General features: G+C 37.7%; 1 protein-coding gene across 1 annotated transcript in view; it reads right to left on the bottom strand.

The window, feature by feature from the left end:
• MDGA1 (MAM domain containing glycosylphosphatidylinositol anchor 1) overlaps positions 1-23,467 on the bottom strand; it is a gene marked incomplete at its 5' end in the record, with an annotated part of 211,639 nt that overhangs the window by 85,410 nt on the left and 102,762 nt on the right. The window contains one exon of the mRNA XM_083376427.1: positions 23,090-23,235. Within this exon, the coding sequence (XP_083232553.1) occupies positions 23,090-23,235 (146 nt within the window). The remainder of the gene's footprint in view (positions 1-23,089; positions 23,236-23,467) is intronic.

Here is a 23,467-nt window from a genome sequence, read left to right on the forward strand (position 1 = left end):
TGTTTTCATTTATAATAGAGAAGATAAATAACACAGGATATTTTTATTACAGATTTTTATGATTCTGGAATCATGTAACTATTAGGAAGTGGAAACGAGATTGCCTGAAAGTGTGTGTGTGTGTGTGTGAATATGTTCCCATGGAAGAAGGGGGAACAGACTGAAAAGCAAAATTTATATCTCTATTAATAAGACTTTTACTGTTGTTTATGCCTGTTTATTGCAAGCTGCTCTTAAATCTCTTCACCTTAGAAATATAAATAGCACGGACTCACTTAGCTGAATTGGGAGGCATTAGAAATTGGATAAATAAATAAAATAGCAAATCAAAATTTTTTAAAAATGAAATGAACGAAAAGATTGGGTGTCTGTGGAGATTCTCAGTCATCCAGGTCCTAGTGATCCCAAAGATGTTTTTTCACGAGGCAACTGGACTTTTTTGTTTTTCTTTGAAGACATTTCGCTTCTCGCCCAAGAAGCTTCTTCAGCTCTGACTGGATGGTGGGAAATGGAAATATTTATACTCCTCCAGACAGCTGTTAATTTGCATTCTTTTAGCCAGGCATTAAATCTACCCGGAGGCTTATCTGTGTCTTCATGGTCACCTGAGTAGTGCAAATGGGTGTGGAGCCTTCTTGGAACTGTTGAAAGGACTGTGTTGTAGACTGGAGATAGATGATGTCAGATCCTTCCCCCTCTGTTGAGAGACGGCTGTTCAGTTTTGACATAGATTTGCCCCTCTTTCAAACCAGCAGTCCTCTCTGTCCAAATGTGGATATTTCTCACCATACAGTCAGAGGTGAAGAAGCTTCTTGGATGAGAAGCGAAATGTCTTCAAAGAAAAACAAGAAAGTCCAGTTGCCTCATGAAAAAGCATCTTTGGGATAAAAGATTGGGTATTGTTTAAAAAAGAAATGATCCCAAATCTGCAGAGATATCTCCTAATTAGCTTTAATACTTCTAAATTCTAGCAATTTGACCTTTTAATGTTTTCCCTCCCTAACACTGAAGTGGACCTTTCCTTCCTTTTGATAAAGTGACACGCTCTTGAAATAAATCACAGCTTCCAAACACACTTTCCCTCAAGGCACTTGGTTGGTTTACTCTGCCACAAAGGAAAATTCCCTGGTGAACTAGTCTTTTCTGCTGCAAAGATAGATAACATGTGTTTCTCTTTTTTTATTATTATTATTTACTATTCTTGTAGTTATTATTGTTTATACATTAATTAGCCAAGGGACCTATTTCAAATGTTAACACGCACCCTTTAGTCAGTGTAGGAGGAGAAACAAGTTAATCTGTACTAGCCAAAAATCAGGAGGGGGACTGGTAACACCTTTTCAGAGTAAAATGTAGTTTATTTCTTGTGAGCTGCAGCTCTGTTGACTTTTGAGTTGAGGCATTTTTTTTCTTCCTCTCTCCCTATGTCTGTATTTGAAAAAGGAAAGAGGAAAAAAAGAAAAAATGAAAGCAATCAAAGTAGGGTTGAAGGAGAGAGGTAGAAAGGAAGGAAAGATTTTCTCTCAGAAAAAAAGTCATAACCTTATCTATCCAAACTTCCAGAAAGGATTATAGCACAACTCTGTATCTGTCAAATAGGAAACAAAACAAAACAAAACACTTCACCGAATTCAAACCAGACTTACTTTCATGTGAGTGCATGTAAACACCCTTTTACAATCTGGAATCTACCTGATACATCAGGCTGAAACTCCCTCTCTCGCAGCCACCATGCCCAAAGACTACCTGAAGATAATCCAACATATCTGCTGGGCAGATTGGGGAAGGCTGTAACCTCTGTACCTCTCTGTGGTAGCCAGTGATGACAAACAGGGATGAAAAAAATGCTTTGTGCAATGGCTGCCAAGTCAGAAGGCAAATGGAACAATAATTTGTAGAGAGGAAGAGGGCAATTTAATACAAGGGTACCTTTTTTTTCTTCTTTTCAATGGGTTATTTTATCCAGCCCCCAGCCCCGGAAAAACTACAGAAAGAGCTGATTCAGTAGCTCTGCTGTTCCAGCTAAATTACAGTAACTGTTTGGATTGGCAAAGTGCTTTCGAAGCTGTCCCTGACTGCTTGTTTATGTTATAGATGGTTTCTGTGTTCATTTTTTGTGGCCAGAATCCAGAGATTCATTTGTGTTGATCCTTAAATTCAACTGTGTCTTGTTAGTATTGTTAGGAATTTCTAAAGTTTTGGTCTTTGAAAATCAATAGGATGTACTTCAGGTTGAGATTCAACTTTATTATGCTAATTGATTAATGTTTTATAAATCAAATTGTATTTTAATAATTGTAATTCTTAATTTTGAATTTGGAAATTAAATATGGAAATTAAGAACCAAAAGAAAATATAAGTGAAGAATCAAAAAGTTTAAGTACAGTCCTTAAGATACTAAAAAGAAAAGAAAATCTAATTAAAAATAAATAAGTTAACAGTAGCATATTGATAAGAGATATTTGCTTTGATATTTAGAGCTAAATAGACACCCAGTTTGCTCTAGTTGTTAAGGAACCATGCTAAAAAATGGGAGATTTTAAATTCTAGTCTTAGCCATGAAAGCCAGCTGGGTGACTTTGGGCCAGTCACTCTCTCACAGCTCAATACACCTCACAGGGTTGTTGTTGCAGGGAAAACAGGAGGAGGAAGATGTTGGATATATTTGCCATCTTGAGTGATTTGTAAAAAAATAACAAGGGTGGGATACATAAATAAATAAATAAATAATAAAATAAATTAAGAATTCCCCTCCATTCAAATATCAATATGTTAATCTGTATAAAGCATCACCTCCCAGAAGTCCAAAGGTAACAGTCAATAGGATGTAATGAATTCAATACTTTTTAGATATGTTTTAATTGGATCAAAAGTGTCGGGGAAAGTAAAACTGGAATCTTGGTCAATTCTTCTATTACTAGGAGTAACAGCATAGAACCATTTGGAGCAGGGGGAAAAAATATTGGGTGGAAAAAATCAACTTGCTGAGGGGAAAAAAAGCCCCCCCCCCTCTGTTTAAAATTCTACTCTTCTCAAATTGCTACCAGTGAGTTAATATCTCACCTTGCATTTAATCCCAGCATACCTGCTGCCAGCATCAACTTCCCTCCGCCCTGTGCATTCCCAGAGAGGGCATCCTCAGGGTGCCACCGGTCAGAGAATGTCGTCTGGTGGCCCCCAGGGGGAGGTCCTTCTCTGTGGGTGCCCCGGATTTATGGAATCGGTTGCCGGTCGAGCTCCGGATGGCGCCTGACCTTCGCTCCTTCCGACGCGATCTGAAGACTCACTTATTCGAACAAGCCGGCCTGGCCTGATGGGGGATGGGTTGGGATTTTATTGTTGTTTTTAATATATCTATTTATTGTTTTAGTTTGGCCATTGTGTTTAATTCTTTTTTAACTTTTGTACCTTTGTATTTTTATATGTTTGCCCTGTTCACCGCCCTGAGTCCCTCGGGAGAAGGGCGGTATACAAATAAAATTATTATTATTATTATTATTATTATTATTATTATTATTATTATTATTATTATTATTATTATTAAATAAGGTAAAGGTAAAGGTTCCCCCGCACATGCGTGCTAGTCCTTTCCGACTCTAAGGGCCGGTGCTCATCTCCGTTTCAAAGCTGAAGAGCCAGTGTTTGTCTGAGGACGTCTCCGTGGTCATGTGGCTGGCATGATTAGACGCCAAAGGCACACAGAACGCTGTTACCTTCCCACCATAGTGGTCCCTATTTTTCTACTCGCATTTTTACGTGCTTTCGAACTGCTAGGTTGGCAGAAGCTGGGACGAATAACAGGCGCTCACTCTGTTACGCGGCACTCGGGATTTGACCCGCCAAACTGCCGACCTTCTGATCGACAAGCTCAGCGTCCTAATCCACTGAGCCACCACGTCCCTTGTATTATTATTAAATACACCCTGTTTTTTCCACCATGTCCTAATCAGAAACATCTGCGGGATTGAAAGCTTTCATCAAAATATTGAAAACACAATCTTGCCATGTCAATACAAGATACGCCTTTTTCATATACATTCACAGTGTCATGGGGCACTTCTGGCATGGAGTTGCTTTCATCATTAGCCCACCCTTCATACACACACACACGCACTGTGGATGCCTCTGATCTTGAGACTTCTGTTCCAGCTCACCTCTCTGCATGTCTAGTATTGGAATGATTACAAAAGTCTGCTTCCCCCTTTTATCATATTTTATCACAGCAATAGTGGATAAATATGGTTAGTTTGTATTTCAATGCAAATATGTCTGATTTGCATTTCTTGAACAAATACATGAAATTGAAATGCCTTTATAATTTGATATTTACATTTTTCCAAATGTGGTATAGTTTGCCAATTGTTAAAAAGTGTACAGGAATGAATATATTACAAATGTGAAAGTAAACAACCAATGAAAAAATATAAAACTACATGCTGATAGAGAAAATACATTAAAATGCATGTACCGAAATAACCATGAATGACATTGCAGTATAAAACAATTTTTAGTTTGTAAAAATAAGATTTTTTTGTATTTCTAATTTGGTATTACAAGTGTTCAAACATTAGAGCCCAAACCCAATATTTCACTTGATTTGAGGTAACTGCAATTTTTTTATTATAACTTCATGAAGAACTACTGTATATGAAGAACATATAAATAAAGAAGTCAATTATAGATAAAAGATATGGGCTCCAAAAATCAAATGCTGTGGCCAAAACCTAACCAAATCATTTTGAAGATACAGTGTAATTTTATTTGTCTGTACTGAAATAATAATAAACTATATCAGTCCTACCCACCTTAGAGTAGCTGTTGTGGGGGAAATAGGAAGATGTGTGGGATATGTTTGTTGCCTTGTGTTATTTGTAAAAATAATAATAATATATATCTCCCTCCTTTATTATTTTTACAAATAACTCAAATAACACACACACACACACACACACACACACACACACACACACACACATATATATATATATATATATATATATATATATATATATATATATATATATATATATATATATATATATATATATATGGAGGGCAAAGAAAGGCAAAGACCCAGTCGAAAATACAGTGTGAAGTTGGAATATTTTAGAGAAACCCATCCATGTGACCCTATTATTTATCATTCCTACTAAGTCAGCATTTGTGAATAGAGACATCACTCGGGATCAGTTCAATTTCCTGTGAATGCTTTCTTATAAGGGCACTTTAAGGAGTTTATATGTTTATGGGTATGTATGTGGGGAGGGCATCTGATAGGTCTGGTAGTGAATGCAACTTATATGCGTATGGGGAAATACTTTTTATAGCCACACAAGTGACACAGAAAACCAATAGATTTTGGCTGCTAATTAGTAGTTGTCCAGATTTCTGTACTCCTACATCAAGGGTGTCCAACCTTGGCAACTTTAACACAAAATAGCTGGCTGGGGAATTCTGGGAGTTGAAATCCACAAGTCTTAAAGTTGCCAAGATTGGACACCCCTGCACTACATTAAAGGATGAGAGGTGATAGTACAACATACAGGCCTTTGCGTAGACTTATGTATATAATGCTTGATTTCACATTATGCACAGACTAAGACGTATTTGTTTGCAGCTTTAAATATTTTTTTAAAAAAACTAGAAAACTTGATTCAATTATGTAGTTTTCTAAGAACTTTTTGAACAGATGAATGCATTGGAATTCTGAGAACCCTCTGAGAAAATGATTGCCACTGGAGAGTATATTTGTGAAGGAATGTCTGTTTCACTCAGAGAAGAGAGTGAGGAATGCAGTCAATATTGAAAAGGTATCTGAGTCCTAGGAAAGACCAAAGCATGAAAAGGAAACTCTATGCCTTGATTATGTTAGATATATGTTGCAGAGGATTTTACAGGCGTTCAAGATCAATTACAATACCATATCTAGGCTTCCGGTTTTGCCCAGTAGCGCAGCAGCCAAGGGATTACGGGGCACCACACCCTACGGCCAATTTCTGCCTGCTAGGGGACCCTAAATGGGCCTGAAGTTGCCCCATATTGGCAATAAAGAAGGAGGGAAGTCCCACCAAGTACGGAAGATGGTGGTCAATCCAATCAGTCTGGGAAAAGTCTTCCAGAAACCAGCAAGAGAAAAGCTAGCTTAACTTCAGAGTCTAGCCCAGGAGTTCCCCTGGGGGTGAGAGACGATATTCCGGTGTGTGTGAAAACTTGGTTTTCCAAAGTTATAGTGTATATGCATAATTCGTTGCTGTTATTTTGAACTTTTGTAAGGGGTGCAAGAATATATCAGAAGCATTCTAGGGATGCAGGGTATAGAAAAGGTTGGGAGCCACTGGTCTAGCCCAAGCTACAAGGAGCCAAAGCCCAAAAGCACTATTTTAAGCTGACTTTAAACAATGTGCTTGGAATTGAGTAAGAAGAGTGATTTTCTCTCTTCTAGTTGATAATTGATTTCCAGGGGGGGGAAAACAACCGCAAGAAGCAAAAAGCCTCTGAAAGTGAGAAGGAGGGAGATTTCCGCCCTACCCTCCTACAGACAGAAGCAGCAAATTAAACCCTTAAGAGGGGACAGAAATATACTGAAATGAAATTAATATAAGACTTAAATCTGGATAAGTTTGAAATTGGTGGAATATGTTAAGATTTCTTTTTTAAATCATGAAAATAGAAGAAAATAATTGTTTATTTTGAAAATTGAAAACTGAAAAGCAAACTAGTGCTGACATCTAGTGATGGATGAAAATATAGTAGTTGCTTCAATACAGGAACTGGCAAAGCCCAGGAAAAGATAATTTGTTTTTGGGTGACCTTCAATGTCTTAATAACAGAGAACAGCTGTGACAAAAAGAAAACATCTTGGCCTACCTACAAAGAGAGAACTATAAAGTTTAGAAAAAAATGACCTTTCTGGATTATAAATACTTATTCAACTGTGACTTTAAAGCTGTCTGCAGAGAAAGGAAAACCCTGATTTTTGGCTATCATGGAAAACCAGAGATCTGCAGAAAGAATATACCAAGAAAAAATAAATACTTTTCAGGAGGAGATATATGCTATATTGCAACTAATTCAAACAACAATGATCTCAAACCATGAGGAAATTAAAAATAACTTTGAAAATATAAATGAATGCATCTCTAATTTAACTTTACAACAAAATAACTCTCAGAAAATAAAAATAGAGTGTAAGCAGATAAAACAGACAACTGACGAACCAGAGAAGAGAGATTTAAAGATGAAACCTAACAACAGAAGGAACTATGACTCAACGCAGGTGGAAAAAAAATTTACAGGAAATAATGGACATGGAAAAAATAACTTATACTTTAAAATCATAAAATAAGTCTGAGGACAAGAAAAAAGATTTGACAAAATGGATTACAGAGCTACCAGGAAAACTACGAGGACTTAAGAGACAAAAATGATAAGATAAATTAAGAGAGAAAGAAAGGGAAAAAAATTCAATGAATATGAAGAGGCGAAACCTTCCTATGAAAACATCTCACCTGATTTGTCTTTTGTACCTACAACAACATCCACAAGACTATGGGAAGACTCTTTGATTCAGAGAAACATATTGATCAGGAAAGATGTCTGGCAAAATAAAAAGGCTAAGGTGAGAATCAAGAAATTAGATGATGGGATCTGTCAGAGGGAATATTTGAAAATTGAACATCTGTTTGAATATGGTTAAAGAAATAGAAAGATTTTGGATATAAATGAATTTTAGTTTAAGAGGGATGAGCCCCTCAAGTAATATAGTATTTTTCTTTTCTTTTTTTTCCTTTGTGTTTTGTTTTTTGACATAAGAAATATAAAAATGTTGGAATGGTTTATATAAAGGAAATGTTTTAGATACTTAAGTGAAATTGATCTTGAGAAAATCTCGAATGGATAAAAATGCTTTGATTAGATCTAAAAAATTAGATAATTGGATTTATTTAAACGGAACACTTAAAATGCTTGAATATGGTTGAATATGGTTAAAAAGAAGAGAAAAATTCTGGATAGAAATGTACATTAGTCTACGAGGGATATGTATTTTAAGTAGTATACTATCTTATTTCTTTTTCTTTTCTTTGATTTTTTTCTTTTTTTTAAGATATGAGAAATGTAAAAGTGTTGGGATGGCCAGTATGAGGAAAAAGACTTAAATACTTAAGTATAATGAAAATCTTAACCAGTAAGAATGTTTTAAATATTGTGAGGAAAACAAATTTAAATAAGAATTTTAAACAGGATTTATGATAAGGCAATCAAGATGATCAGTTAGAAAAGTTTTCTATCAATGTGGTTATTATTTGCACAAATATTCAAAAAATGTCTGTATTTAATTGTTATTTATCCAAATAAGAAGAATTGTATTAATTCAAGCATGGCAAAGGAGAACAGTTTTGGAAGAAGAGAACGTCAAGCAAAGCTATTATGTGGACCATAGAATTACAGAAGCTAATTGTTATTGATTGTTTTTTAAATATAAACCCAGCCAACACGATGTTTACCAAATATTAACATGATTATGTAAAAAATAAAATAAAACATATTTTAAAAAAATACAATACCATATCTGCATATCTGGAAAGCCAGGAACCCAGGTTTGAGACCCAAGTGCCACATGAAAGGATGAGCTCCTGTCCTCGGCCCAGCTCCTGCCAACATAGCAGTTCCAAAGCATGCAAATGCAAGTAGATAAATACCATGTTTTCCTGAAAATAAGACCCGATCTTTTTCCCCCTCCAAAACAGGTACCAGGTCTTATTTCCAGGGGGAGTCTTTTCCACTCACCTCACAGCGGTGGCACTGACAGCACCGCCCATTTGGCCCACCTCTTCTGTGAAGGAGCAGCTTCATTCTGCAGCTGAGAATGGAGTTCCGGGCTGCATTTCACCATCAGAGGCCTTTCTGGAAGGCTTCTGCTGCCAAGAACTGAGCTACAGATTGAATCCATAGCTTGGTTCTCAGCTGCAGAGGCCTTCTGGAAAGGCCTCTGACTGCAAAATGCAGGCTGGGGGACACTGCAGAAGAAGTGGGCCAGTGAGGAGAGGCAGTGTTGATTCATGGGAGGCCTGGTAAATGGGTGCGGGGCAGGTGGGGCAGCTCCATTCCCCTCTCCCACCCTAGCTTGATTTTTAGGTGTACGCCTAGCCCCAAAACTAGGGCTTATATTAGGCCTGCCCCCCAAATCAAGCCAGGTCTTATTTTCGGGGTAGGTCTTATTTTTTGGGAAACACAGTAGGTACCACTTTGGTGGGAAGTAACAGCGCTTTGTGAAGTCATACTGGCCACATGACTACAGAAATGTCTTTGGACAGCACTGGCTCAATGGCCTTGAAATGGAGATGAGCACTGCATCCTGTAGTTGGCAATGACTAGCAGAGTAAAATCCGCAGGGACTTTTTTTTACCATATCTGCATTAAAGTTCATTCCAAGACTTCAATGACTTTTTTCCTTCCTTTGCCTCTCTTAAAGGGCTATCAGTATCTCACGTATACAAAAAGGCTACTGATATCAAGGAAGCTTCTCAGACAACACTGAATCAACAGAAGACAAAATTCCTAAAGTTCTTCCCAAGCTTTTCTCCAGTCCTTTAAAACATTTCTTCTCACCTGGTTTTCCTCACTGTCTTTTTCAGGTTAAATGGACACGTTTCTCAACAATGCACTTGAGTTAGGCATTACTTTTATTTTATAAAAATGCTTATGTGGGTCCAAGGCCATTCTTGTAAATAAAAAACATTGGAAAACAGTATTGATTTTTTTTTGGCTAAGGTAGAGCAGGGAATCCAGTAGATATCAGGGAAGCTGTTTACATGTACCATGCTGCTTATTCTTTCACGTGATTTCCATTTTCTTTGTATATCTCCCAGCATGTTAGCTGTTAGCAACCTTTGGGACTGCCTACTTTTCTGACTTCTTATAGCATGAGGTGTGCAAAAAAAATAAACTTCAGGTAAATATATGACTTGTGATAAATAAGTGGGAAAAATTCTCATTCTCTTCAGAAACGCCAGATTAGGGGAATTCAACTCTAGCCCCAAAACCTCTGAAAATCCCAGGAAGCTGCCATTAAAGTCTACCTTCACACAAGCAAGCACTAAGCCTCAAAGTAATGCTGTCATGGACATTGGGTTGTCCTAACAGGCACATGTGGCGCCGTTTCCTTGGTGATCATGGAGTTGTAGAGATAGTCTGTAATCTCATTGAGGTGACAAAAAATTAACCTATTTGTTTTCAAAGTAAATTCACTCTGTCCTGCAGGAAGAAAGAGAGAGAGAGAGAGAGAGAGGGAGGGAGGGAGGGAGGGAGGGAGGGAGGGAGAGAGAGAGAGAGAGAGAGAGAGAGAGAGAGAGAGAGAGAGAGAGAGAGAGAGAGAGAGAGAGAGATTGTTTCACCTCTAGCAATGTTCTTAGTATTTTTTTGCATGAAACAAGGACTGCAGAGCCAGGTCTTATATAGCTTTGATCTATATGCAGGAAGGGAGAATGGGGCAGGAAGCTGATGAGAGAAAAATGGGTTGCTGTGTTCATTTTCTGGCCAAGGAAACTAAATGCTCTTGCTGCGGGTAGATGTGTATATGTGCACACACTCAGCAGAGGAGGTTCTCTTGTTCGCTGGTTTATAGTAATTCTTGCTATATCCCAGCATTTAAAATAGTATCTTCTCATTGGTCCAGTTCAGTTCAGGGGAACAATTCATTCCCTTGCTGACTGGGGAATTTGGGGAAGCTGAAGTCCATATCTTAAAGTTGCCAAAGTTGAGAAACATTTATCTAAGCAGAGGCTCTGTGGTTAGAGCATGACTTTGTTGCTCTTGGGGCCTTCTGTAAAGTTTACCTATATGGACAGACTTAGTAAAGACACATATCTTCCTCATAGTGGTGCTTTTATGTGGGAGAATGGGAGGTAAGACAGGTCTGCAGCCTATGTTGTGATAGGACATGTTCAGCTTGACTTCAGCTCCTTCTCCACTATTTATGAAGCTCCTCTTCGTGAATTTCCCAGATTTAGAAATATTAGTGTTTAGTTTCATAAAATTATTGAGGGGGGGGGTTGGGATCTTGGAAGTCAGGTAGCTCAACAACCTGCTCAATTCAACATCTGCAAAGCAGGATGAAACTTCAACATCTCTGAGACCTCCATTCAGCTTTTGCTTAAAACCCTTTAATGAAAGAGATTCTATCAGGTCCTGAAGCCGTTTGTCCTACTATCAAGTGGTTCTTACCATTCCATAATAGTGATTTACTACACAGCAATTTCTACATATTTGTTTTATTCTTGCTCTTTGGAACAATAAAGAACTGGGCAGGGCTACTTCAGTGCGGCAGGCTTAGACATCTGAAGGCAATTATCATGCCCTTCTTTAATTTTCTCTTTTCCAGGCTAACTATACAGTGCACTGAAAATCACAGGTTGTGCTACAATTGTATCCAATTAAACATTAACACAGTAATTAGAAAGCTGTGATCTGAATTCTTTTATGTGTCAAGCTACAGGTTCCTGGTGACAATTATTTCAGTTGCAATGGCTGACAAGTTTGCTATGGTTGCAGAAACTATTATTGAAAATAAATAGCTGCAGCCTTGGAGGGTGTGTTTGCATGCTGCAGTTATGTATGCATCTATTATCTCAACAAGAGCATTTCCAAAGAGAACTATAGCATTTAACAAGTGCAGGGAGTTTTTTGCAGCTTTCATGGTGAAATGGCGTCAGCCCTTCAAGATAATCAGGACCAGTAAACCAAAACCAAGAATATTAATACTACTTTTATTGGAAGGTATATAATGGTATCTTAAAAGTCTGAAAATGCTTGCCTCTCCAGAGAAATCAGGAGGGTCAATTCTGAGAGTCTTTCCCCACTGCTATTCCTGCTATGGAGACACATTTCTCTTACCAGGCCAAGGTTATTCTCAGTGGCCAACACTGAAGAGGCTGCTTCTTTTAAGAAGTGTAGCTTGGATCTATTTACTCTGGAAGTTACATTTACAAACTAACAAAAGCACTTTCCTCTCTTTCTCATGATGCCATGAAAAAGTTGTATTCCTTTCACTGCCAGAATGAAATCATTTTTTGCAAACTTTAAAATAATGCTTTTGTTAATTTGAACGTGTGATCAAACTAATATGGGGAAAAGAAACTGGGGTTGCAAATGTCATCTCCAGAGAAATTAGATCCATGTACATGTATCTCACTGGAACAATGCAGTACAATTTCATCAAAAGAAGCATCAAGAACAGACCACAGTGGACAGGAACATATGAAAGAATAAAAGATTAGGTTCAGACTTATTCATGGGGGGAAAGAGCAAATAATAAATGACAGCTATACAACATGACTTTATAATGCAAACCTTGTAACTTATGACATTGCTTCCTGGTAAGATCTGCATTGTGATGTTACCCTTCCATTTATTATTTATTATTACACAAAATTCATTATTATTTACTGTCATCTTTGCAGCTAGTAACCAATATTTATAATTAGGATACATGTGGATATTTGCACATGCAGTTCTACACTGGACTTCTGAATAGGTTCATTCATTGTCACCCTTAGAGAAAAAACTTAGGTAGACTACAGGGTTTTGGTACTGCATGGAAAAAGATCTCTTGAGTTTCTAGGAGATAGAAATTCCTGCCTGAAACTGTGGAGAGAGACTAATTGCATAGAGACCACCAATACAGATTGACCAATGATTTGACATGATAAAAGCAGCCGTTCACGTTCAAGCATAAAACAGATTAATTATGACTTTGTTAGATTTACACACAGGCTTTCCTCTGGGAGCTCATAGCGTTCCCTCCGTAAGGAACCCGTGAGATAGACCGGGCTGAGAGAGTGACTGGCCCACAGTCATCCATGTAAGCTTAATTTGGTGCCTTCTGGTCCTAATTTAATACCTTAACCAATGCACTGGCTCTCAGCATGAAAAGTTTCATGTTTCATATGAATTAGAACAGAAGGAAAACAACTCACCTAATTCAGTGTGTGTTTTTGTCAATGTTATATCCCCTCACTGAGAGTGAATTACAGCCAATTAAAAGGATAAGTGCTGTTTCCTACAGTGCAAGAAGACGCTTGCCAGTCTAGGATTATCAAGTGAATGAGTCACTTTACAGTAATATGCAGGTAATCAGATTGGACTCTATGCTGATATCATGAAGGCAAGTACAACAGATTTAGGAAACATTACCTTTGTTCTGAGTGGGTGATTATTTAAATCTTTAAAAGCAACCCTGAAAAGAAATCAGTGAGGAGGAGCAATATTTTTACTCAGACAACATGCATCTATTAATAATGTATCTTTTCACTGAGAATTTCTCTATTCAAGGACAGAGTGCATCAGAAAGCATGTTTCGTACACAGGCACACTACAATTGGCTCACCCATGGAGTCAATTTTCAGGCAAACAAGAAGGTCAAGAATGTCCAATGAAGCCAAACCAAGGCATGTATAAGTAAAATGAAAAATCATCTTTTGGGCACCAAGGACAGGTTCCGTGGAGAGAGGTTTTCCACAGACCAGAGAGCGTGTGGTTTCACGGGCTGCCTGCATCCTGCAAATGAGGCTTCGCTTGTTTGCATGGCCTGGTTTCTGGCATGCCACTGACTGGTGCCGGTCCATGGACCAGGGGTTGGGAACCCCTGCTCTACAGTGATAAATTACATATTCAAAATATGTTTCTTTGCCATTCATGCCTACATTTTTGAACTGATGTAATACACAGCTGGACAACTTTCCTACTGGATTCTTATAAAAGCATTAATATTTACAGGGTTGGAAATATACTACTAGCAAGGCTATGGGATGTAGCCATCATCATGTAGAAACAGTACGTTTTTGACAGATAAGTGTAAGGATATGGGAAAATTTCAATAATTTATAGCAATTTATGTGCATGGTTAGAAAACAGCTCCTATGCTATTAAAATCCATTAATCTCATTTTGCTTCATATATAAATCAAATATTGCAAGTGAAAATCTGCCTAAGTGTGACCCACATTTAATGATAAATCTTGGGTATTTCACTGGCCATCAGAAGACCATCCAGTTTCTGTTCTAATTTTCATCAATACATCTCTGGAACTACTCCCCTTGTCCCATGCGAGTCTTAACTGGTCCATTAGTTGTCCTTCTGCCTGGCGAGCCCAGCTCCCCACTGCCTTAGGCCTCATTAGCACTACTCTGGCTGTCTGATGAGATGAACAGCAGTCAACTCTAGACCCAAGACCTGTTTGTAGACCACAGGGAATGTTTATCCAATATGGAAGGAAACAAATTGCAAAACCAAATGAAATGTCTTGCCTCCCTCCAGCTCTCACAATCATTCAAGCATTTCTCTCATTAAAGAAACACTAGGTGTCTGGTAGGAATTAATCTGATGTGCAGACTTGGTTCAGCAAGTGGGCCTAGTATGGAGGCTGTTCTAAATGAAATAAAAAAGGAGACATTCATTCTATGCTCTAGCCTGTGGAGCATCCAAGACTCATCTTGGATTAGGTAAAAGAGAGGTTTTGCTTCTTTTTCATTTGGGGAGATACACCATGAAAAGACACACATTACTCTATCAAAGTTTTCAGTTTGTATGGAAAATCCCAAGAATTCCTGGTTTTTTCCAGTGGACATAACCAAGATTAAGGACAGCTTCTGCACCAAACCTTTTGTTGCTTTCTCTTCCTACAATCTCATGTCACAGATGAGATTTTGTTAATTAACTGTTCAGTGATTTTTGTCCCTCTGTCTCTCTAAACTTAAACATCTGCCATGCCTGCAGTCCTTCCTCCTGATACATTTTTATCCATCTTCCATTTCATTTTTTAAAGCAGATTAACAAAAAGATACCATACAGTCAAGGAGAAGTATATGAGACATATATTTGTAAAAGTACTTTAAAAATGCCTTCATTCTTTAGCAGAAACCCCCCCCCCCACTAAATTGATTTTAGGCAAGGTTTGTTTAATTGTGGGCCATTCAAAATCATCAAGCCCTGCAAGGCTTTTTCTATGTTGAGGATACTTATGGATACTCCTGGATCTATCAAGTGGCAACATAAAACAAAAACAAAAAACTAACATCCATCCAGTAGCTGCAAATCCTAGGTTTTCAAAATTGGATGAGCATGATCAATCTTTGGCTATGATATACAAAGAATCAGAAAGCGGGAGGCTGCAGGGCTGTGTTAATTCTTCACTGGGAAAGTTCTTTGCTTTCAATCGAAACTGATCCTGGTGTCTGACAAGAGAGAGAGGCTTCTGACTTGTCTGAGTAAGACCAACTTTAAAGGTATCTTGTAAAACTCACCTTCAAGCCAATCTCTCTCTGAAGAAGTGGTTACAGTGAAGGAAGAAGGAAGAGTATTCTAAATCAAAACCAAGCAAACTATACTAGAAATGGCCTCAGCCATAACTCCTAGTGAAAACTGAGGAAGCAAAATATTCCACAGTATCTTGGCTGAGGCCATATCCAGTATAGTTTGCTTGGTTTTGATTTAGAATACTGATTGAAACCAACCATTGTGACCTGTAAACCGTTATAGTAGCTTATGTTGCCAGAAGTCAACCAATTGCAGTAAATCCTGTATGTTTGATATTACATACTTACAAGATTTACATATTGCCCTGAGTTCATGCATGTAAGTTTGTAATAACTGCAATATTTAAAATTCTTCAAAAGAAGTTGATTGAGAATGGCCTATTTTATAATTAACATACTGATGGGAGAGGAAGCTTATTCTTCTTCTTGTGCCATATCTGTTGTGGGATGTTGGCGATCATGTTGGCGAACCTGTTTTTATCGGCAGCCGCACAAAAAAGTGCTGCTGAGATTTGCCCAAACCAGTCCCTTAGATTTTGAAGCCATGATGTTCTTCTTCTGCCTGGACCTCGTTTGCCTTCAATCTTTCCCTGGCGGATTAAATGGAGTATGCCGTATTTTTCTGGGTGTCGCATCACATGTCTGAAATATGTGGGAAGCTTATAGGAAGGCAATTTGTCTATCTGAGTAAGACAACAACTGACTCAAGTTGTGCTTTACTCCTCATGACAGCAAAGACACGTTCAGATAGTTTTCTTGGTGAAATACAATAATAGCTTTGTATTGTTTTCTTTCTGGATGCTTTCTCAACTTCCCAGTCTAGGTTTTGACTGGATATCTCTCATCTAAATACTAACCAGTTCTCACAATGCTTAGCTTTTTTTGGGATCAGCTAATATCATCCAGATGCAGCCAATTGCTGTAGCCTTTCTGGTATATAATTTTGAAGATTTTCTATTGATTAGTAACAATGCTACATATACAGAATACACCCACTTGTCATTTATTCAAACATATTTTCATGCAAATACCTTTCAGGCTGAAGAACTGTTCAAGCATTTTTTCATGGGCTTTTTTGTCCTTTTCCCAATTGCATTCTCAAGTCTTTGTACTTTCTCCCAGGAGAGAGGTACTCAAGGGGATAAATAAAAATCCAGATTGAAAACAGGTGGTTTGCTATCTTGCCACAAGAAAATCAGAAATAAAATACAGAGAATTAAAGAATTCTAATCTATGCTGTTATAGCAGGAAACATGGATTTTAAAAGTTTGAAGCTGAAGGAGAGGCCAGTACTTCGGTCTTCTGACTCACAGTGAGGATCCAGGTCTACAGAGAAGATTGAATCCAAGCAGCTATATTTGTATAGGAAAGGATTTGCAAGTGCCAATTTTCAATTACACACACACACAAAAATATATACTGCCTTCTTGAATCCAACCTTCTTCTTTCTCTGCCAAACAATTCAGCATCAGGACTTCATCCAGAACAAAATCTTTTGGTAAGCTATTACTGGCTTCTACAGACAGGTAAAAGCAACATGTTAACTTACTGAATTTCCAATATGCAAGCATTAATAGCAATAGCACTTAGGCTTCTCTATACTGCTTCATAGTGCTTTACAGCACTCTCTGAGCAGTTCACAATATCAGCATATTGCCCCCAACAATCTGGGTCCCCATTTTATACCGACCTTGGTAGGATGGAAGGCTGAGCAAAAGTAATTTAAGTTAACTGTGCCATTATAAGAAAAATTAAATAAGGTTTTGAAGGCTTTAATCATAAATACACTTGGTAGAGAACTTCCTCCCTCCCTCCCTTCCTTCAACTGAAACAGACATCAGCAGTTTACAACACATAAACTGTTTAATAATAAGAAAGCCAAGGCACTTAATCTAAGTCAAGTGGCATTATGCCCCAAATACCCTTGGGAAGACTTCTATCTTCAACTTCTTCTGGAAAGTGAACAAGGTTAGAACTAAGCCAATCTCCAATGGGAGGCCGATCCAGATGATCAGTTCAACAATGGAAAAACAATATCTTTGGTCTTTGGCTCCTCTAACCTCCCCCAAATGGGGAAAAATCTGCTAAAATACTTCTTCCAGCATGACTGAATCTGCAAACAGTTAGTCCTGTAAGTAACTTGGGACCAAGCCAAGTGAGAACTAGCAAAAAGTGAGGTCGCAATAAGGAAATAACTATTGTAGAGATCTGGCAGATTTGATTAATATTGTTATTTTGGAACACCCCTCACCCTACTAAGCTGCATATTTGGACTCCCTTTAAACAACATCTGAACTGAGGCATGACACATCATGTATCTGAATTTCTACTTGTCCATTTAGGACAAAATCTGTCTGTATCTTTGCACATGGTTAGTTGGAAATTACAGTGGCAAAGTTCAGCATAAAGCAAGGCTGCTCTCAGACAAAGCTCGTTCATTATAAGAAGCTCCCTTGTGTACTGGGTTGGTAAAATTGTTATTATTTGTTAAGCACTCACAGTGTGCTCTACGCTGTATGAGAAAGTAATACAGAAGCAGACAGTTCTCTAGAGAGTGAGCCATCACAAAGAACGGAATGAAAAAAGATATTCTGTCTGACCCAGAGAACAGAGGTGCTCAGATCTTTTGAAATTGTTCTGTCCTCTACATTGAAAGTAAATAATCTTTTACTTCCAAGCTCAGCCTACCCTATTACCTGTCACAATGTGCCCCAGCAACTCTGAAAGCATCATCCTTAAAATCTTCATCTTTGCACATCACTTTAGTGAAGAGTGCATTATGTCTAATAAAGAAGAAAATGCCAATAAAAAGACCCTGTAAGACTATTACGGTGTAGAGAGCTCTCAATAGAATTAGTTTCATACTGTAAAGTTCAAATTCAGTGTTACAAAATCAAATTGGGGAACTTAAATCGTTACAATCATCATGTTCTACAATGTCCTGATTATTCTTACTGTCGAACACACTAGTAGGTGCTACTACACTGGCATTGTTCATGCATACTTCAGCTCTAATATGCTGTTTACAGATGGATATGGAATTTGTCCAGTCTAAATTCCTACATACGCTTATCAAATTTATACCTCTGAAATAAACTTATGGTAGAAGACACATCCCTGTCAAAATACAGTGTGCAATAAAATATTCATAAAATACATTAATGAAGTATAACATGCACAGACATGAATGTTCTTTCCTGCAAGAATGGATTACATTGACGGAAAATTACTTGGGAAATATTTGCACACTAGGAAAAGTGCATATGGTAGGTGTTAAGAGAAATGTGGAGAAAAATGCAAGGTGGGTGAGTGGGGGGGGGGGAAGAAAACCCATTTGAAACAGATGTTGAAAGAGCCCAGAATAAGCTTGTGATCAGGAAAATGACAAGTTAAAGGAAAACAAAGGTGACATATTTATCCAATCATAGAATACCTAAATATAGCAGCTGGAAAAATGTGGCATGGTTACTTTGGATCTTCGTGTTTTGCAGATTCATGTTAGAGGTTTGGAGTTTTGTCTAAAACCAGGTCCTAAATAGCCCAGGTTGATGTCAAACAATAAACACACTGAAGCAATTACTTTAAATAGAAGATTCTTAAAAATTTACAGCTATGTCAGCATAACCATGAAAAGTATGCCACCAGAAGTGCACATTAAAATTATTTCAAAGAGTCTAATGCAGGAATATTAATTATATTAATTTCATAGCTAGCAAACATTTCAATAAAATCATTGCTTTCTACCAAATAACAATTTATAAACTACAAATGAATTAACAAGAATGAGTTTCCTAATTTAAAATAAAAGGTCAGATTATATCCTCTCTTGGTTTTTTATTTTATTTATTTTTATTCTTATTACATTTATATCCCGCCCTTCTCCGAAGACTCAGGGCGGCTTACAAGCTTAGCAGTAGCCTTCATTCTATGTATATGCCTGCTTGTTAGGGCTTTCACACACACCCCAAGCAGCATTAATACAAAGTCAGCTTATTGCCCCCAACAATCTGGGTCCTCATTTTACCTACCTCGGAAGGATGGAAGGCTGAGTCAACCTTGAGCCTGGTGGGATGCGAACCTGCACTAATTGCAGGCAGCTGGTGTTACTTAAGGAGGCATCAGCCCACTGCTCCACCAAGGCTCTTCTGCTTTTGGCAGAAGAAAGGCCAGATATGAACAAAATTACACAGACTACACAGTTCAATGCATGGTAAAGGATAAATCATAGTAACTTCCACAAATAAACTGACGATTATTTGGGAATTATTTCACTGGTGTTGTTAAGGTTCAGAATAACATATGTTACAAAGGAGAAAGTATTCTAACCTTAACTAGTTGGCATTAATTTTTAGTTTCATCTTGGCTGGATCAATAAGAAGATTAAACACTTGGTCTCTTATGGACATTAGTATCATTCATAACTATAGTTGCTTAAAAGAACAAGAAATGACAAAAGATTTTTCCCTTTGTGCCAAAGCAATTTATCTAGCCAAAAGGAATCATTTTTAAGCACAGAATCATCTCAGAATTCCAGCAACTAAAACAAAAATTGCCAAACACAGCAAATAGTCTGAACCCCCAAATGGCTAAAATATCCCTCAGAAGTACCAACCACAGTTCCAATAGCCATCAAAGAAGAATACAATCTGTAATCAGAAGTGATACATTTTCTCCTTCCCAGCATTGGCATCAGCAGGAAAAGGCAGTGTTAGCAAATAATAAAACACGAGTAATGATAGCTTCATAAAAAATTCTGATGTATACATTTGTGTCCAATACTGAAATGCAAGTATGCGCAGCCATCATTTCCATGGCCGTGCAACATGCAAAGTGTCATCATTTCAGCATTTCGCGGTTTGCGGTGAACACTAATGTTTCCCAAAAGACAATGGGCAGAGACAGAAAAGCTCATTTTGCCAATGACACCCAGGGGTCACCAGAGGAATACACAATCAAATGCTGGAGGGAAAAAAAGTTATATTCTATTATGTTGCATAGGTAAAGGTAAAGGTAAAGGTTCCCCCGCACATGCGCACTAGTCGTTTCCAACTCTAGGGGCCGGTGCTCATCTCTGTTTCAAAGCTGAAGAGCCAGCGCTTGTCCGAGGATGTCTCCATGGTCATGTGTTACCTTCCCACCGTAGTGGTCTCTATTTTTCTACTTGCATTTTTACGTGCTTTCGAACTGCTAGGTTGGCAGAAGCTGGGATGAGTAGCAGGCGCTCATTCTGTTATGCGGCACTCGGGATTCAACCCGCCAAACTGCCAACCATCTGATCGACAAGCTCAGCGTCCTAACCCACTGAGCCACCGCGTCCCTATTATGTTGCATAGCTATCTGCTTTGTTGATAAAGGACTATATATGATTCTACCATTCTATTTAAAAGAAAGCCCATGAACTAGTGAACATTTCCCTGAATAGAGGAATAGGGGCATCCCCACCATGCTTCCCATGTTTTTGAACAAGACTAATTGTTTAGAATAGATTAGGGGCTACAGGAGTTATAGAAGGGAAGAAGAAATCAGGGGATATTGCTTTCTTCTTTGATCAACATAGTCTTTGCTGGATCAAAGAATATTCTGTGAATGGAAGAACAGTGTACAGAATATGCAAGCATAGACTTTGGCTCTCCTCATAGCAGTTCAGCCTAATTGCTTAGAATTTAATCTTTCTCAGGGGCTTTTACGGCGAGCAGGTCTAAACTTTACAAACGTCAGCATAACTCAGAGCAGGCAGGCAACCCACAGCCTCAAGACCTGGTAATAGTCCTCAAAAATGCAGACTGACCTTTTCTACAAAGAGAAAATATATCCCTTTCCTCTGTGTAGAGAGGGTATCAAAAAGAGAAACAGAACAACAGATCTTATAAGAACAATAAAAAAAAACCAAGGAAAAAAGAACAATTTTAAAATGCAGAGAATCTGTAGTCCCATTCTTATATATATATATATATATATATATATACTGACTCTCCCTATTTGCTTAATCTACAGAGACAGAGCTACCTTAGGCATATAGCCCCTGAATTGTTTCCATAATCTTGGTTTAACTAAATTATCGATTAGCCGAGAAATTTAGGAATTTGATTGTATGTCTGATTCACAGGTCCATGCTGAGAAAAACAGAAACACATGCACTCGTACACATATATGTAAGCACCTATGAATATATTTCAACAGTCTAGCATAGCAAGTATTTTCTTCTCCCTGGTTGTTTTGTTTATGATTCTCTTTCATTCTGTAGTACTCTTTTGTCCCAAACCTTTCTTCAGAAGGTTGTAATAATCTTCCCTTATTATTATAACAGCTTGGAGAAGGGCTTTGCACAACGTGAACCGCCAATGAATTTTCTTGGCAGTTTGAACCTGGTGTGCCCTTCAATTTACAGTCCTTTGTTGGTTCACAGGAAAGAATCTGAAATCCCACCCTTCTAAATGGTTGGCCTATGAAATCTACAAAAACTACTAATGACTACAAGTTTTTGTTCTTGTTACAGCTTTAGTGAAAACACAAAGCTTGAAAATTCCAAGGGGAATCAATAGACTTTCTTAGCTCTCAAATGTTTGTGCACCGGAATTTATAATTAAAGGGTATGTCATACAACAGATTTCTCGTCCATATAAAATGGGGGAAAGAAGCATCATGCTGTCTGTTCTAACCTGCTTTGCAAATATCAAATTCTAATCTAGGTAGGTATGGAAAAACGCATTCTTGTTTTAACTCTGCAACTATTGTTTGGAAGCTGGCTACGGCAGCAGCTGAATTTCTGGGCTTAAGTTGCTATATATATCCCTTTCCTCTGTGTAGAGAGGGTATCAAAAAGAGAAACAGAACAACAGATCTTATAAGAACAATAAAAAAAAACCAAGGAAAAAAGAACAATTTTAAAATGCAGAGAATCTGTAGTCCCATTCTTATATATATATATATATATATATATATATATACTGACTCTCCCTATTTGCTTAATCTACAGAGACAGAGCTACCTTAGGCATATAGCCCCTGAATTGTTTCCATAATCTTGGTTTAACTAAATTATCGATTAGCCGAGAAATTTAGGAATTTGATTGTATGTCTGATTCACAGGTCCATGCTGAGAAAAACAGAAACACATGCACTCGTACACATATATGTAAGCACCTATGAATATATTTCAACAGTCTAGCATAGCAAGTATTTTCTTCTCCCTGGTTGTTTTGTTTATGATTCTCTTTCATTCTGTAGTACTCTTTTGTCCCAAACCTTTCTTCAGAAGGTTGTAATAATCTTCCCTTATTATTATAACAGCTTGGAGAAGGGCTTTGCACAACGTGAACCGCCAATGAATTTTCTTGGCAGTTTGAACCTGGTGTGCCCTTCAATTTACAGTCCTTTGTTGGTTCACAGGAAAGAATCTGAAATCCCACCCTTCTAAATGGTTGGCCTATGAAATCTACAAAAACTACTAATGACTACAAGTTTTTGTTCTTGTTACAGCTTTAGTGAAAACACAAAGCTTGAAAATTCCAAGGGGAATCAATAGACTTTCTTAGCTCTCAAATGTTTGTGCACCGGAATTTATAATTAAAGGGTATGTCATACAACAGATTTCTCGTCCATATAAAATGGGGGAAAGAAGCATCATGCTGTCTGTTCTAACCTGCTTTGCAAATATCAAATTCTAATCTAGGTAGGTATGGAAAAACGCATTCTTGTTTTAACTCTGCAACTATTGTTTGGAAGCTGGCTACGGCAGCAGCTGAATTTCTGGGCTTAAGTTGCTATTATAGCTCTTACCTGACGGATATCTAGACGGTAACTAAGAATGGGATCAACAGCATCTGGTTCTTTCTGTGTCCACTGTAAGACATAGGAGTAGTTCTTGGACTGCTTCCTTGTAGGATTCGGAGTATCATAGTAAAATTCTGGGCTATAAGCTTTAGCTGAAAAGCAGAAAAGAGAATGAAAAGAGATGAAAAGAAGGGAAAGAACAAAACAGAGAGGAAAGTTGTTATAACTCAGTGAGCACCATAAGAATCCATGCATGCAACTCATCAAGAACTTTGAGTAGGAAGATCATGGACACCTAATCTACCAAATAGATATTTATTTTCTCTTTAGATATTTATAAAACATATTGTTAACTTCATATGCACTATCTACTACTTCTGGGAA

The sequence above is a fragment of the Vipera ursinii genome, assembly GCF_947247035.1.
Source record: "Vipera ursinii genome assembly, chromosome: 1".
Lineage (NCBI taxonomy): Eukaryota > Metazoa > Chordata > Lepidosauria > Squamata > Viperidae > Vipera > Vipera ursinii.